At 50.2% G+C, this 17,631-nt stretch overlaps 1 protein-coding gene across 1 annotated transcript in view; it reads right to left on the reverse strand.

Annotated features, from left to right (window-relative positions):
* CAPN9 (calpain 9) overlaps positions 1-17,631 on the reverse strand; it is a 47,052-nt gene that overhangs the window by 19,695 nt on the left and 9,726 nt on the right. The window contains exons 2-7 of the mRNA XM_012660378.1: positions 17,343-17,412; positions 13,966-14,084; positions 11,061-11,194; positions 5,644-5,812; positions 4,804-4,887; positions 2,026-2,111 (exon numbers count right to left, since the gene is read on the reverse strand). Coding sequence (XP_012515832.1) covers positions 2,026-2,111; positions 4,804-4,887; positions 5,644-5,812; positions 11,061-11,194; positions 13,966-14,084; positions 17,343-17,412 — 662 coding nt within the window. The remainder of the gene's footprint in view (positions 1-2,025; positions 2,112-4,803; positions 4,888-5,643; positions 5,813-11,060; positions 11,195-13,965; positions 14,085-17,342; positions 17,413-17,631) is intronic.

The following is a 17,631-nucleotide window of genomic DNA, read 5'->3' on the forward strand; positions in this document are numbered from 1 at the left end:
ACGGCCGTCCCCGGGAATCCACAGTCTGCAGCGACGGAGGAAATAGGTCCTGCTCAGTGACTGCTCACTGGGCCCCAGAAATGCGCCCAGCGATGCAGAGGCTGGTGAGCTGTTGGTCCCCAGAGATGAGGACTGGTCAGAAAATACATGTCCTAGTGCTGCTGATGGAAAAAAGATCCCTTGGAACCATTTGAACCACCTACATAGATTGTCATGGGACAATCGCAAGGCATTGAATGCCGGTGGAGTAGCAGAAGAGCCCAGCTGGAAGACACAAATTGACTGACTTTTGTACCTTAGCCTCCAACTTGCTAGGTGACCTGGAGCAGTGCCTGACACCTGTTCTCTCAGTGTATAAGCCGACACTGTGAAAAGTGACAACAATACCTAGTATTTGCCCATGCTTGACGTTTTATGTCAAGGCACCTTCTTTACGTGGCCTCTTTAGGAAGTCAGGTAGGGTTCCGTGAGCCGGGCACACTTGTCCTGACAAGGGGGCTCGGGTAGGCCGTGGACACCTGCTCAAGGAAGGGCCAACAAGTGAGTGGCCACCCATCGCCCTCCAAACTCAGGAGCTGTGACTCAAAGTTCTCTGCATTTTCTATAACCCCCAGAGTTGTCTCCAAATAGTTCAAATTACGTCACCGCTGTTGTGGTGCTACAACCAAGGTGGCAGCTTCGTTGGCCACACGGTGCCTTTGCCCTGCTTGCGTGTGACCAGCAGCCCGGAAGCCTCGTGGGTGGGAAACAAGCTTCTTGCCAGTTTGACTCCCAGTCCAAATGCACTTTCTTCATGTCTACCTCTGTGTGAATTCCAGCAAAGAAGAGAAAATGGTGACCCTTTTTTCTTTTATAGACTGCTGTCTCGAAATCGAGGGCCACCACATGTCTTACGACACGATGTAGTCCCATTGGTCTTGGTTTCAGCATTTCTGTCCTTTCCACTTCTGCCAGGAGACGGAGACCGATCTCTTCCCTCCTTTGACCCAGCTCTGGTCTGAATCCGTCTCTGCCAGTGCACTTTGGTTCTGAGGTGGAAGCTGAGGCCAAGGCTGGGCATGGCGGGACAAGAGCCTCGATGGGGATGGTGGCAGCCTGAAAAGTGCGTGCCTGTGTGCACTGCCCTCACAGCAGGTTCGGTCAATAAGATGGGGTTGTGCCCATGTTTGGTGACCTGGTGGCTTTGTCTGGACTGGGGACAGACACCGGCTCAGTTTTACCCAAGTTCTAGACTTGCTTCAGACACCTCCCCAGAATCGCAGGAGCCCTGGGTGGGGCAGGGAGGGACTGCAGGGGCCCAAGGCAGTAGGGGAGGCGTGACAGCCCTGGGTGGGCCCTGCCACACACCCACCCAAACATCTGCAGTTCCCAGCCACCTGGGCCACTTACCAAGGGACCAGGGCTGGGGTGAGGGGGCATACACAGAAAAGGCAGACCTTTCTTTATAATTGGGAGCCAAGCAAATGGCCCTGGTTAGTGGCTCTGTAATGGACATTTCCAATCCCACCGCCGCCACTTCTCTGCTGGGCTGCGGAGCCTCAGCCAATGGTCAGTGACCGTCAGAGAGAGCCCTACCTGCCTGGCAGTATTGCAGGAGTTCTCACCTCCGAAATACTCATGGCCACTCCACCCACCCAAAACACACACACACATGTACATATGTGAACACACACTGACTACTGGAGCTACTTGTGCCTGGCGATAAAGCCTTTCACGGTATCATGGGGATATAGAATATCGCCCCGGGAGGCAGTACACTGATGGACATAAACACAAGTCTGTGAAGGTTAAAGAAGGTTAGGGAGCTGTTGCAAAAGTCTTTCTTGAGAATCAAGGTTGGCTGCAAGGTGGGCCCCGAGGGCTGAAAGGGGAGGAAGTAAGGCCACCCCGAAGCAGGACAGGACCCTGAATCAGAGGCTGGGGAGAATTGCAGACAAGCCACTCCTCCCTCACATGTCTGCGTAGGCCAGCCCTGGCCCCCCACGAGCTGGGAACCAGCCAGAGAGACAGGATGGGGCCACTGACCTGTCACTCCATGACCCGTTCCACTCCACCTGGCCCCAAGGGTTCCGGACTCTGATGAGCTCAATTTTCTGGCCTCGGAAGTTTACCTGGAAGGGAAAAAGCATGAGGGACATGTGAAAGGACAAATATGGTGGAGGTTTGGCCACAGTCATCCAGGGTGGTTCGTCTCCATCCAGGGCTGGCCTTACCAAAACCCTGTTGGCTAAAACGAAAACACTGCTGGAGATACACAAACGTTCATCAATTCTTAAGTAGCCCTTGGAACTTGCTAATCTTTGTTGAATATAAATGCAAGCGTTGCCAATGATATTATATTATTAACATCACCCCAGATTGGTTGTGCCATATCTGAGGAATAAAGTAGGATTGTAATTAGCAAGAAATTAGTCCACATGAATCTTCAAACAAAAGAGTTTTCTCACTAGACTGGGGTCTCCCCAGAGGCAGGGCCAAGTCTTATTTATCTACGTATCCCCAGTATATAGTTCACTCAGTAGTAAAGGGTAGTCCTCAAAAGTGCGTGGAACTATCATGGAACTTCCTTCATCCTAGTGTCCTACTCACAGGTGAATGATAAGAAAATAAACACATGCTGGGAATTTTAAAAACAATAAATAAAAGTAGTTTCGAAGTCTTCTAAATTCAATATTCTCTTAGTTTCAGGTGTCTGTGAAGATCCCTGCTGTCTGAATGGATAACCCGGGAGGCAGGGTACCTTCATGCTCTGCCCCAGAGCAGGCAAGAGGGCCAATGAGAAAGGTTTGGGAGGAGAAAGAATGAAAATAAAAGACTTTTATTCATCCACTAACCAGAAACTTTAGCTAACAGAACACTTTATCCTCATGCATTGGGCATAAATTGTATTTTTGATGTGTAAAAATAATTTGAGTAATATCAACTCTGCAGAGTCCAAGGTGTGGCTTATGGTTCACCAGCTAAGAGGCTCATTGGTTTGAAGTGTTCAGGGAAGGTAAGTTTCTTGCAGGTGGAGAGAAAACAAAGGCAATTAAACCAAGATGATGGGAGGTTTCTATTGTTACTTGGAATGATATTTAGAAAATCTAACAGGAAAAATCACACGCCCACTCAAGTGAGTGAGTGGGAAGGCATCTATGGACAGGGAAGGAAGAAGAAAGGAAATATTCCAGTACAAATAGCTGAAATTCTAAAGGATCCCAAAGAATCCAGCTGCAGCTCACACCTTGGCCCCAGTGAGGACAGGGCCTCCCTTCTGTGCTCTTTGCTCCCCATGCATTCGGAGTATGTCACTCAAAATGTGGGTGGGGACAGAAGGCCAGAGGCGCCTGTGCCCTCTGCAGACTGGACGAAGACTTGCCAGGCCAGGGTGGAGAGGGAAGAGGAGGGCCTCTGTGCTTTGCTGAGCTTGGGCCTGGGAGGGGGAAGCTCAGGCTTCTTGTCTTCCTTTTTCCTCCCATTCTCTTCCCTCCTCTCTCCCTCATGTCCCCCCAAAGATCTCCCCTTCTAACCAGCCACTTGCTAGAGGTCAAGGTGGTGCTGTGTGGGGTCTGGGTGGCCCCAGGGATTAGTTCCACCCCAGGCTTCAGCTGCAGAGAATGGGACTTGTGAGTGCTAATTTTATGTGTCAACTTGACTGGGCCACAGGGTGCCCAGATATTTGCTTAAAGATCGTTCTGGTTGTGTCTGCAAGGGTGTTTCTGGGTGAGATGAGATTTAAATTGGCAGACTGAGTAGAGCAGGTTGCCCTTCCCAGTGTGGGTGGGCCCATCCCATCTGCCGAAGACCTGAACAGAACAAAAGGGCCGAGGGAAGGAGAAGTCACTCTCCAGCTGGGACATTGGTCTTCTCCGGACCACAGGCTGGGACTTCTGCTGTAGTGACCCTGGTCCCCAGTTGTTCCCTTCAGACTTAGACTGGAGCTATGCCATGGGCTCTCTGGGTCTCCAGCCTGCAGACTTCAGATCACGGGACTGCTCAGCCTCTGCAATGGCGTGAGCCAATGCCATGTAGTAAGTCCATCACAGTTGGCCCTCGAACAATGTGGGGGTCAGGGGTGCTGACCGCCTGCACAGTTGAAAAATCTGTGTATAATTTTTGGCTTCCCCAAATCTTAACTACTAATAGTCTATTGTTGACTGGAAGCCTTAATGATAACTAGTCGATTAACACATACTTTATATGTTATGTGTATTATACACTGTATTCTTACAATAAAGTAAGCTAGGAAAAAGAAAATGGTATTACAAAAATCATAAGGAAGAGAAAATATGTTTCCTATTCATTAATTAGAAGTGGATCATCATAAAGGTCTTCATCCTCCTCATCTTCAAGTTGAGCAGGCTGAGGAGGAAGACGAGGGTTGGTCTTGCTGTCTCAGGGGTGGCAGAGGCGGAAGAACATCCACCTCTAAGTGGACCTGTGCAGTTCAGACCCATGCTGTTCAAGAGTCAGCTCTCTCTATCTCCTCCTAGTGGTTCTATTTCTCTGACAAATCCTGACTAGCATAGGACTGATGTGGAATTGGGCAAGAAAAGAACTAAAAAAACCAAAACAAAAAAACAAAACAAAGACCAGGCTCCCAAGCCTGCTAAACAAGTCTGGTGCTGTGGTAGAAGCACATGGTTTCTCTCTTTCCCTTTCTCTTGCTGTTTTGATTTCCAGCCTGCCTCCTTTAGATGAGATAGTCACCGAAGTGTCTGGAAGACAGACATTTAAACTGCCAGGCACTAAATAAGTGCCTGAGGGACCCGCATTGTCAAGTCCCTCCCTGTCCCCTGCAATGGGGTGTATTTCGCCTACCTGGTCAATTCCTGTCACGGTGTAGGCATGACCCTTGATGAGACCAAAAGGCGTCCGGGCTTCAGACTCTGTGGCATTTCTGGTCTAAAACGTCAAAAGGGCAGCATCAAGAGCATGTGCAAGTCAGGCCCCACGACCTGACCAGCCCAAGCCCCACGCTGGTCACGTCACATCCTGCACCCTCATCTCCCTCAGACGATGGCCATGTGCACGGCTACGTAAATCCGGTTCACGGGACTCCCCTCGGAGGTTTAGCAGTGACATACAGCAAGTCCCCGTCCAAAAAAATAGACCCCCCCCCCAAGGTTAATCCAACAGGAAACAGAAAACTTGAATAGATTTCAAAAAAACAGAGGGAGGTGAAATTATATGTGCGTTTGTATGCATAGAGAAATTTGAAAAAAAAAAATACTGTTAGATTTCTATCTACTGATTTGATAGATTTTTTTCATGGTATATGAAGTGAAAAAAAACCACCTTTCAGAAAACTGTACAGTGAGATTGCATTTTAGTAAAATCAAAGCAACCTCCCCTGTGTGTGTGTATGTGTGTCCGCATGAGCACGGAGGGGGCTGTGCCAGGTCGGGCCAGGTGGTCCCAGTGTCAGGGGTGGCCCCGGAGGGGCAGCCGCACAGGAAGTGGTGGGGGGAGATAAAAACGTGCCTTTAGATGTCTCAGGATTTGCCCATATCTTACCTTTGTGATTCGAAAAACAGTAAATAAACATTTGTGTTTTAATTAAAAGAAATAGACATGCCCCCCCCAATGGTTACTCCCCTCCTCGGGTGTGGCCAGGGCACCAGGGCAGACCCTGCCTGGAGTGCGCCAGCTAGCACTTACATCGATGGAGCAGCTCAGCAGCGAGCCCCTGTGCAAGGCCTTCTCTAGAATCTCATAGAAGTTCTCTGGGGCCTCTTTAGTCAGGAAGGTCTCGGCCACACCGCCAGTGAAGTCTTCCATGGCCTCAATGGCACTGCCGCCCTTCAGGGCCTCATAGCTCCCGTTCAGCCTGCAGGGGCGGCAACAGAGCCGGGGCTGCGGCAGGGCCGGGGCAGGCCACCAGGGCACGCCCTGCAGACACGTTTTTCCAACCGAGCCCAAACCGTTCCCCAGTGAAGGTGCAGAAGGAACAGGGAGGAGAGAAAGGATCAGGGTTTGCTTGGTGCTCTGAGGAAGTGAAAGACCCAGAGCTCCCTTTGAGGGAGGCCCTGCAGTGTGCTGGTACACAGCAGGAAGCTGGGCTCTGATGGGCTGCAGATTCGAATCCTAGGGCTGTCACTTATAGGCTGAAAGACCTTGGGCCAAGTCGCCTTATTCAGTGCCTCAGTTTTCCTCTTTGCAAAATGGGGCTGGCAGTTGTGCTCTCCCTCCCAGGACTGCTGTGAGATTTATTTTATGTATGTATGTATGTATCTATCTATCTACCTATTTGGTGTGCTCTTCATATTTATGAATTTATTTATTTATTACAACTCCTTTTTTTCTTTTTTGTGGAGACATTTCTGCTCTGTTGTCCCGGCTAGAGTGCAGTGGTGTCATTGTAGCTCAAAACTCCTGAGCTCAAGCAATCATGCTGGCTCAGCCTCCCGAGTAGCTGGGACTATAGGCATGTGCCACCATGCCCGGCTAATTTTTCTATTTTTTGTAGAGACGAACTCTCACTCTTATTCAGGCTGGTCTTGAACTCCTCAACTCAAGCGATCCTCTCGCCTTGGCCTCCCAGAGCACTGGGATTGCAGGTGTGAGCCACAATTCTTTATTTTTTAATTGTATGTATTTAAGGTGTATAATCTGTTTTGATATGCATACACAGAATGAAATGATTACTACAGTCGAGCAAATGAACATGCTGTGAGGTTTAACGCACGTGTCCCACCCTGTCGTCTCACATGGAATGGGGCTGGCCACGATGACGATGTTAGAGTCAAGGGCCTTTTTGTTCCTTTCTGGTCTCACATACTCCCAGCCACTCATTTTTGTTCACAGTCATCTCTTTTATTCACATGCATTTTGGTTTTTTAATATATATGCGCTCTTTTTGAATTTTTAAATAAACTTTTCAATTTAGAACAGCTTGAGATTTATGGAAAAATGGTACGGCGTTCTCATAACCTGTCACCCAATTTCCTTTCCCTTTAACATCTTACCTTAGTACGGTTACATTTGTTACAATGACTGAGCCGATACATTATTATCAGCTAATGTTCATAGTTTATTCAGGTTTCCTTGTTTTTGCCCAAGGTCCTTTTTCTGTTCCAGGATCCCACGCCGGACACCATATTGCACGAAGTCGTCTTGTCCCCTTAGACTCTTCATGGCTGGACAGTTTCTCAGACCTTGTTTGTTTTCAATGACCTTGACAGTTTCAAGGAGTCCCATTAGGCATGTTGCAGGATGCCCTCTTTTGGAATTCGTCTGACATTTTTCTCATGGCTATCCATTTGGGGGAGGAAGACCAAAGATGTAAAGTGCCTCCTCATCGTACCACATCAGTGGTACATCCTATCCACATGACTTTCCACTGTTGATGTTGGCCTTGATCACCTGGCTAGGGCTGTGTTTGTCAGATTCTCCACTGAAAAGTTGCTCCCCGTTCCCCTTTCCACACTGTACCCCTGGGAAGGAGATCACTTTGTGTGGCCCACGTTTAGGGGATGGGGAATTATGCTCCCCCTCCCTGAGGATGGAATGTATACATCATTTATTTGGGATTATTCTGCACAGGACATTTGTCCCTTCTCCTCCATTTATTCAATCACTTATTTAAATCAATGTAAACTTATTGGTATTTATTTTCTACTTGGGTTCATAATCCCCTACTGCTTTATTTATTTTGTTGGTCAAATTGTTCTAGCTTTGGCTGTTTGAAGCTCCTTCAGTTGGCTCCTGTGTCCCCTTGACATAACCCCATCTGTGTGTGTGCTGCGTGTGTGTGTGCTGTGTGTGTGTGCACTGTGTGCTGTGTGTGTGTGCTGTGTGTGTGCACTGTGTGCTCTGTGTGTGTGTGTGCTGTGTGTGTGTGCATGCTGTGTGTGTGAGTTCTCACTTTCTGGCACTGTAAGATGCTCTAGTCTCATTTTATGTCTTTCCTGTCCCTGTCCTAGAATCAGCCTTCTCTCCAAGAAGAAGGAGAGTGATCTTAGAAACCAAGACCTGAGAGGTAGGTGTGCTTGTTGCTATGGAGCTGTCCTTACTTCTAGGTCCTCTCGGCTGGCAAAGCAAAGAGACATATGTGTGTATGATAACCCATGTGCATATGCATATGTCTGTATGTCACATGTCTATTAAGCCACACCAAGTTCTTGCTGGTGCCTCCGCCTCTCGTGCATCATCACGTGCATCATTCTGGCCTCCTCCCCTTGCCTGTCTGCAACCTCCCACTCTAACAGTGAGAAATCTGCTCCACCATCCGCTTGCTTGATTGTCCAATTCATGTATGATTGTATTGGAATTGTTCCCTTGTTCCCCTAAGAGAAACAACTTTATCAACTAGAGCACAAGAGCACAATGCTCATGTACAATTTCTTTTGCCTTTAGTCTTACAGCCCCCATTCATTTCCAAAGTTACTAAAGTCAGCACCTTTCTCTCCCACCCTTCAGTGAGGTTGTTTCACACATTTGTAATACAGTTAGATTGTTTCTTTACACCTAGGGAGTCCCCGTCTTCCTAGATGATTTAAAAATTGTGCATACATTAAGGTTCATTCTCTGTGCTGTAAAGTGCTATGGGTCTGATAAATGCATGGTGTCATATATTGACCGTTACGGTATCATAGAGAATAGTCTCGCTACCTTAAAAACATCCCCAGTTCTCCACCTATTTATCCCTCTTTCTATTCTTTCTTCCCTGTTAATCCTTGGCAACCACTGATCTTTCTTACCATCTCAATAGTTCTGCTTTTTCCATTATGTCATATAATTGGAGTCATATGGCATAGAGCCTTTTCAGCTTGGTTCTTTATTTCTTAGCAATATGCATTTAAGAGTCATCATTTCTTCTTTTCATTGAATAATATTCCACTGTATGCATGTACCATGGTTTCTCTATTTATGCATCTCAAAGGACATCTTGGCTGCTTCCTGTTTTTGACAACTATGGACAACAGTGCCATAAACATTCATGTGTAGGTTTTGTGTAGACGCAAGTTTTTACCCAACTAATTTTGGGTACATACCAAGGAGTACAGTTGCTGGATCATATGGTAAGACTATGTTTAGTTTTGTATGAAACTGCTGAATTATCTTCTAAGGTGGCTGAACCATTTTGCATTCCACCAGCAGTGGACGAGAGTTCCTGTTGCCCCACGGCCTCATCAGCAGTTGGTACTGCAGGTAAGCAGTGATATTTCATTGTTTTAATCTGCAGTTCCCTAATGACAAAGGACGTTGAGCATCTTTTCTTGTACCTATTTGCCATCTGTATTAGTCAGATTCTCCAGGGAAACAGAACGAATAGAATATGTAGATACATAGAAAAGGAAATTGATTACAGGGCTGGCTCACGTGGTTATGGAGACTGAGAAACCTCACACTCTGCCATCTGCAAGCTGGAGAAGAGGAAAGCCGGTGGTCTGCTTCAGTTTGAGCCTGAAGGCCTGAGGATTCGGGGGGTTGATGATGCAAGTCCCAGTCTGAGTCCAAAGGCTTGAGAATCAGGGGCTCCAGTGTCCAGGAACAGGAGAGCTTGGAGGTACCAGCTCAAGCAGAGAGAGTGAATTTGCCCGTTCTTTGCCTTTTTCTTCTATTTAGGCCTTCAATGGATTGGATGATGCCTACATACGTGAGGGCACTCTTCTTTGCTCAATCTGCAGATTCAAATGCTTATCTCTTCCAGAAACATCCTCACAGACACATGCAGACATAGTGTTTCACCAGCTGTCTGTGCAGCCCTTAGCCCAGTCAAGTTGACACATGAAACTGTCATACCATCTGCATGTCTTTTTTGGTGGGGTGTTCTCCCAACCATGTTTGGTCCTTTTTAATGACCCCCAAATCAAAATAAAGATTTTCTTTATGTTTAGAGTGTGTATGTTTCTTCGTTTATATTTAGAAACTGGATGATGTGTAGTTTCTCTTGCCTTTCGTGCATCCTGATGACTGGAGGACTCACCAAGGGGCAGAGCTGGGCTTGGGTCCGACCCCTGTACCTGGAAAGAGTGTTCTTTGCCCACCTCAAGCCTGCCTGGTGGCTCTGATGGTGTCTGCACAGCCCTGGGTGGGACAGGAGGCAAAGGGAACCATCTCTGGTTCTTCTTTGATGGCCCTAACTCTGTCCTGTCGATTTCAGGATTGATTTAATGGCAGTCCACCTTCACTTTATTTTGCAACTTTTATGGTCCCACCTGGAGGTAGGAGTAAGATCATCCTTGCTTCTGTCCCTGAGAACAGGATTCCCATGGCTTTAAGATCCAGGCTGCGCCCCAGAGTGGCTCCTAGGAGCTCTGCCATCATTTGAGGATGAAATTCAGGCCACTGTGGCCTTTTGCTGACAAGCTGGTGGGCTGGAAATTGAGAGCCTGAGGGAGCTGCGGTCATTGGTTGGTGATTACAAGTGAATGTCTCCATTGCACTCATATGAGGTTCCTAGACGGGTCAAGTTATAGAGACAGAAAGTAGAATGGCGTTGCCAGGGGCTGGGGGAGGGGGAATAGGAAGTTATTGGTTAATGGGGACAGAGTTTCAGTTTTGCAAGATGAAAAAGTTCTGGAGATGGGTGGTGCTGATGGCTGCACAATGTGAGTGCACTTTATGCCACTGAACTACACACTTAAAAATGGTTAAAATGGTAAAATTTATGTCATGTATATTTTATCACAATTTTTTAAAAGTAAAAAAAAGGAGCATCTTGTAGGGGGACAACTGTTGTCTCTGTATCCACATGGGTAACAGGCCAGATGTTTGAGCCACGCCAGTATCTGGCAGAAAGTCGCAGCACCAAGCGTGGTTGGCACAGCCGGAATTCCCCTCTGCTGGGCCCCCCAGCTCTTCCAAGGCCAGATTTGTGACTCAGGGAGACATGTGTGGCCACTGTGCCTAAAGGTGGGCACATCTAGGCCACAACAGTCAAGCTGTTCTGGCTACTCCTTTTCCACCTCCAACCCCTCCCCACGCCCAGACCCCCAGGCGGGTGGGCCCTGCTGCGCCTCACGGGCAAACCCAGAGCCTCAGCTTCCCCACTCCGTAGATGCCCTATTCATGTCCCCTGCGCTGTGCTGGGAGGCCCGCCCAAGGTGGGGTTAAGGATAGCTGGCACTGACTTGGCATAGGCTTTTTCCAGCAGGGCGCTCCAGAACTCATTGTGGTCGGCAGAGTGGAGGAAAACCAAGCGGTCCCTGAAGGTGGGCAGTCGGTCATCGATCACCACGTCCAGCCACTCGCTGTGCTGCCAGAACTGTTGCCCAAGGTGGAGACAGAAATTATGGGGGAGTCAGTCACATGGGAGGTCCAGGCTCCGTTTGTAAGTGTTCATCCTGTTGTTTCCCCTCCACCCCCACAACCAAACTGCCCTTATAGTCTTGAGGAAGATCACACGTGGGTTCCATGATGGGGCCACCTGCACTTTGTCCACCAAACCATGTGCTGCGCACTCTATTCACCACTGACAACAGCTCGAAGACTCTGTCAACCCGTCACAGCGGGGGCGTGGAGTGGGGAGTAGGATAGGAGTCACATGAAGACACTCCATGGTGCTTTGAATGAATTTTTCTTCTTCACAAGGAAGACTTAGTAGGCAGGGAGGAGGATGATAGTGTAGGGTTTGGTTTGCTCTTGTGCAGCCCAGTTCTCTGTTATTCTCTCCCTCCCAGTCTCAGGATCTCGCTCTGATGTTCCTTAACCTTTATTTCCTCCTGGCCCATCGGTGGAGCCCCTAAGACTGACTTTTTGGACATTCACATAAAGAGAGGCAGGTGGACTCGGTATTCCCTGCATGCCAGATGTGGTGCCATAAAGGGAGTGTGAGTGTGCGTGATTACATATGTGTGGACACATGTATGCACCAGTGTGTGCAGGTGTGCACATGTATGTGTGTTGTTCATGTCCATTTATACATTGCAAGTATGCAAGTGTGTGTATTTGTTCCCACATGTACAAGTGTGTGCATGAGAGTGCACATATGTTTGCATACATGTGTGCATGTGTATGCACATGTGTGTATTGTCTAAGCACAGGTATACGTGTGTGAGCCTGTGTGTGGTCTGCAGGGAACAGGAGAGGAGGCAGGAATAAGTTAAGGATCATGTGTAGTTTCTCTGCGCTTCCTTGTATCCTACAGGGACCTGCCTCCTCCTCTGGCTCACTTACCTGAGAGAGGTAACCTCGAGGAGTAAGAAGGAAGAGAAGGTCAAGAGGAGGGCGGGCACAGCGGCTCCAGTAGCCATGAGTTACAGCTTTGCGGTGGCACCCTGAGCACCTATCTCTCTACACCAGGGTTTAATCCCGAGCCGACCCGGCCAGCCCGGGCATGGCTGAGGTTGTGTGTATATGTTTTAAGGAAGATTCCTGCCCCTGCCCAAGCTGGACCCCACTCAGGGGCTTCACTGGCCACCTCGCCTCCTGATACCTGGTCACTTCAGGCTCTCAGGGCCGTTTGCTGCTTCAAGTTGAGCAGAGGCTCTGTTGGGACAGGTGTCAAATGGCCAGGCCCGGGCTTCAGGCTTCCTGAGCAGGGGAGGGGTGGGATGAGCCTCCGACTGGCCTTCCTCACCAGGGGCCAGCTCAGGAGAAATGGGTCCAGAGCCCAGACGCTCTGCTAGCTTCCGGCACCCACACACCTGTCCTGTGGCTGAGGGACAGGAGAGGAGTGTGAAAGAGGCAGATTTATTTCCAATGTTCCACTTCCCATGAGGCTGAGGTGGGAAGAGGGTGGAGTGTCACCAGTGTGGGACCTACAGTCACCAGCCAGGCCAGCCCCAGCCTGAGCACTGGCAGCACAGGGGAGCACCACAGGGGAGCACCACAAGGACGCCATAGCCAGAACTCCTGGGTGCTGGGCCTGGTTTGGCTACTTACTGTTTTGTGACCTTGGATCATCCACTTCCCCTTTCTGGGACTCAGCGTCCCCAGAGGTCACATGAGGGGGCTGTATCTGGGGATTGCTAAGGCCCCTCCCAGCTGTGACATTCCATGGGGCAGAGGACACGGTTCCCTTGGGAAGCCCAAGATCAGATGGTGGTGGTTGTGATTTAGCAGTTCTGTTGGATGTGCTGAGTTCAAATATCCCCAACCCTACCTCCCTGGTGTGTTCAAGAGGACCAGTGATGGGACAGAGCCTGGGGAAGCCATAAAGCCAAGGCTGTGGCGTGGAAAGAAGTCGGAGGCATAGAGGGGAGAGAGCCAGGTGGTGGCAGGTCCCTGGGAGTAGAATTTCCATCCCCCACCCCCCCGGCCCCAAGGCAGGTCTGTCTGCGGCCAGCACAGGAGGCCCTGACCCTGTGAGTGGACATGAACCCCCTGAGCTGCACGTTGCCAGCTCTGCTTTAGGAACGCTCCGGTGCTGTGGGTTACTGGACCTGAGAGTACATCCGTGCATCAGAGTGAGGGCGCTGGGGATGCAGGCGCAGGGCTGGCCCTGAGCAGTGGCCTGAGTGTCGGGAGAGGCCTGTCTGTCTGGTTGGGCAGGGGGTGATGCAGGACAGAGCAGATGGGAGGGGGAGGGTAGGGACATGGAAACAGTTTCCCGGGGACAAGGCTCGGCTGCAGGCCACACAGGACTGCAGCAGATGTGGTCTCTGCGTTTCTCTCAGTTTTCATTTGCCAAACTCCCTCAAGATCTCCACACTGACATTTCTTTCCATAGGGAGAACCTCCCTGTTTATGAGAAATCATCCAGTTCCCCAGAGGTATAACTGTTTTAGGTAACTGATACTTAAAGCACAAGAAATTCCAAGTAATGAAACACTTAATGCATGGACCCCCAGACTTGCCAAAGCATCCCTTAAAGTTTTGCGCTACACTTTCCAGAAGGAGTTGCCCTCCAATGCCTTGAATGCTTTTCTAGTGCATATAGATGCGATTCCACGAGAAAGCCTGGTTTCAGCGGGGTTAGGACCTAGCTCTCGCTCAGATGCGGTCACGTTGTCTCCAGGGTTACCGGGTACAGACGCACCTGGTGTCACACCAGGCCCCAGAGGAGTAAAACCACTGGCCCCGGCTCCCTCTTACCTGGAAATGGAATATCCCGGCATAACCGGGGCCGAAGCTTTGGTCCGGGGGCATGACTCTGGCCAGTGCTCTTTGGTTCAGCGTGAGGGAGGCAATGGCGGCCAGCAGCCAGCAGTCTCCTGCAGGGGGAAAGCCGGAAATCCCAGTTTTCATTGCTAATTCACAGGAAATGGGAAAGCTCTGTGCCAGAGGGGATGGGGGGAGTTCCAGATGTGGCCACATCTTTTCTGCGTTTTTAAAAACGGACAGAATACCAACAAATACCTCTGTCCTCCCTTTCCGCCTCCCTGGCCTGCTCTCCTCCTGCCCCGTCTGTCAGGAACAGCTGTGGCCTTCTTGGCACTGTTACAGATATGCTCAGGTCGGGTTCCGACACACAGCTCCGCCACGCGCCAGCTCTGCGGAGTCCCAGCGACTCTCCGTCTGGGGCAGCACGCTGTGCACGCGAGCGCCAGAGCGGGCTGGGTGAGCAGGTGTCGCAGAGCTGCAGCCCCAGCCGGTTCTGCGATGCTTGGAGGGGGTGCTCAGAAACGGCCCCTGTCGGGCCTGGGGAGCGCACCTCTCTGCAGCCCAGACTCGGTTTGGTTATAGAGCGGTAGCTTCACGTGCTTTAAATTATCTTCGTTTTCAAGATTGAGCGAGTCGCCTACGGAACTCCCCAGCTGTGTCTTCACATGGACACATGTCTGACCTCAGGAAAACTGAAACGTGAGGCCAAACATCGAATGGCATGTCACCTGTGTCCTGCCACGCTTACCCGTGTGGAGAATGGATGGACCCGGCCTCTGTGTGTGCCTCACTCACAGCGTTTCAGGCGCTGCCTGTGAAATACGTGTGAGCAGATGTTTGGCAGCATCCATGTGCCCGACAAGACCCCTCAGCTTTATCCGGATGGTATTTGTTTTCAGTAGAAACGTCAACATCCCTGGAACCTAAGAACCCATCGTACTCAGCCTGGCTTCCTCAGAGGTCACATTTCTGGAAAATACTGTGTGCTGCTGGACTTGGGGCATTGTAATATGACCCGTTTCTGGTTGTTCACAGGCAAGAGAGACTGATCAGGGAATGACGTCGGGAAAGCTGCTCCTGAACTGCTCTGTTTCTGGCTTTCCCAAGGGTGTCACCAACAGGGCACATGGCACCCCAACCTGAGCTGGGATACAGGAGGAGTCGTTTCTAATGCACCAGCTGGTTTGGGGAAGCCTGGGGTCAGCTTTGGGAGATGCTATGAGGAAGGGACACTGCTGGAGGCTTGCAGGGCCATTTGTTCAAGAAGGCAAAGATGAGGAAGGACGCAGTCTCTGCTTTCAGCCTGAGGGAGTCTAACAGAGTGACCCCTGCTGTGGGCTGATCTCTTCCACCCTCTCTTCCGAGTGTCAGCTTTGCCCAATTGAGGACAATGTGTGTGTTTTCCTGGCCTGAGAGCACAACATCTCGTGTCTATCCAGCCAGAAACTTGCTGAGCTTTCGGAGGGGAAGATTCAGAAGTCAATGTTATTTATACAATTTAAAAGAAATGGAAAAACTCAGCGACCAAATAAAATTGCTTTTCTCTCTGTTGGGCCTGGATGGCGGGGTGGGGCTGGCCTCCCCAGCTGTGCCGGGAGAAGTGCCCTCCCTCTGCAGGCCGGCGTGGTGCTCGGCGTCGGCACTAGCAGGAGCAGCACCCAACGGTGTTGGCCAAGTTCTAATTCTTGTCATGGGTGGCACAGAGCGCAGCTGCTCGTTTTACTGTTATCCTTCATAATATATGCTATGTGCAGTATTTGGGTGCAATAAAAGTGTAACAAAATAATATTTACCATCGACCATCCACTAAGGTTAAATATAAGATTATAACTCCAAATACATGTTACACCAATGTGACAAGCCAAACCTTGAAAGGCAAAGGAGCCCGTGGGTGCAACGGTTTCCCACTGAGCAGCAATGGCGGACTGGGCGGCGGGACCAGGGGCAGGGGAGGTGCAGGATAGGCAGGAAGCGGCGGGAGAATCTCCTAGGGAAGGCTCAACCTCAGTAAAGGCAGACCATCTGCATGTGACGTTTTTGAAAAGTCTAAGTTATACCTAGAATATACACAGCCTTCCCTCGGTATACACGGGGGACTGGTTGTAGGACCTCCGAGGACACCCAAATCTGCTCATCCTCAAGTCTCATGGTCGGCCCTGCAGAACCCGCAGATAGCAACAGTCGGCCCTCCGTGTCCACAGGTTTCACACCCCATGAATACTATATTCTCAATCTGCATTTGGTTGAAAAAATCCTTGTGTGTAAGTGGACCTGTGCAGTTCAAGCCTGTGTTGCTCAACTGTAATCCTATCGTCTATCAGCCACCTCTATTAATCTATCACCATGTAACCACCTTCCTACCCGTCACGTGTCTATTTATCTGTCATCTCTTTATGTATCTATCCATCTGACCACTCACCACTGTCATCTGCCCATCCATCTATATCTGGCTATTTAATTAGCTGTCATCGATCTAGGTGTGTGACTTTGGGATTCTGTGTTTAGAGTGGCTCAGTGACTCAGAGTGGAGGTTCCACCATGAACTGCCTGAATCATTAGACCACAGTGATAACCTCAGCTGTAAACAAGTTGGGGTCTGCACACGCTTGCAGCAGTTTGCTCTCTTGGCTGATCTCACTGTGTGTGTGTGTGTGTGTGTGTGTGTGTGTGTGTGTGTTTAAGGCAGTTTCTCTCTATTTGCATAGGTGGGATAAAGGTAAATCCAGCCCAACAGGATTACACCCTAAAATGCAGGACCCAATTTGACTGGCTCTGGGACATTTCAGGTCAACAGCAGGAGGGAGATTGATTGGGCGGCTGGGGTATGAGCCCCTAGGCGCAGTGTGTATGGTGGTTAGGAGCACAGTCTCTGCAGCCAGACTATCCAGGTTCAATCACTTCCGTGAACTTGGACAAGTTCCTTAGCCTTCCGTAGCCTCCATTTTCTCATCCGTGACATCAGGAGGGTGGCTGGGGAGATGAGACAGGGCAATGCGTGCTTAGGAGAGTGCCTGGCAGGTGACTGAGTTCATGTGTGTAGGCGTCAGCTACCATCATGGTGTAGGAAGGCCAGACCCACGCTGCTGGGTGTCACTGTCCTTTGTAAACCACGGGCTACGAGCTCCAGATCACAGGCACATCTGCCTTTAGAGGAACAAGCACACAACGAGCTTGGGGCCACTGACTGGGCTCCCTTCAGAGGGGGCAGGCGGCAGGCTGGGGAGGGAGGGAGGAAGCGGAAGGTGGTGGCAGTGCTGTCTCCCCCACCCCTGTGCCCCGCGGGTTCTCAGGGACCCCGTGCTGCTGTGACTGTCCCATCCCGCCAGCCCCAACCTCCCTCTGGCCATGTCCCATCCCCTCACACTCACCAAGTTCCCCCTGGCAGATATCAGTCCTGGTGGCCCCTCCAAGAATGAATTCTGGGTTTTTCACGATTTCCTGGAGGAACAAGAGTGTGATGAGAACGAGGCCTTTCACCCCGTGGGCCAACAGGAGGAGGCAGGCTCAGGGTCGCTCTTCTTTCCCAGAGCAGAGGACTTCCTCCCTGTGCTGGGCTTTCTTCCCTGAGGAGGACCACGTGGAGGGGAAAGGCCCCGTGGCCCTATGACTGGGACAAGCCTGGGCTCGTCTCTAATAAATCCCATCCCGTGGGGAGAG

Source organism: Propithecus coquereli, unplaced genomic scaffold (genome assembly GCF_000956105.1).
Source record: "Propithecus coquereli isolate 6110/MARCELLA unplaced genomic scaffold, Pcoq_1.0 Scaffold66, whole genome shotgun sequence".
NCBI classification, from domain to species: Eukaryota; Metazoa; Chordata; class Mammalia; order Primates; family Indriidae; genus Propithecus; species Propithecus coquereli.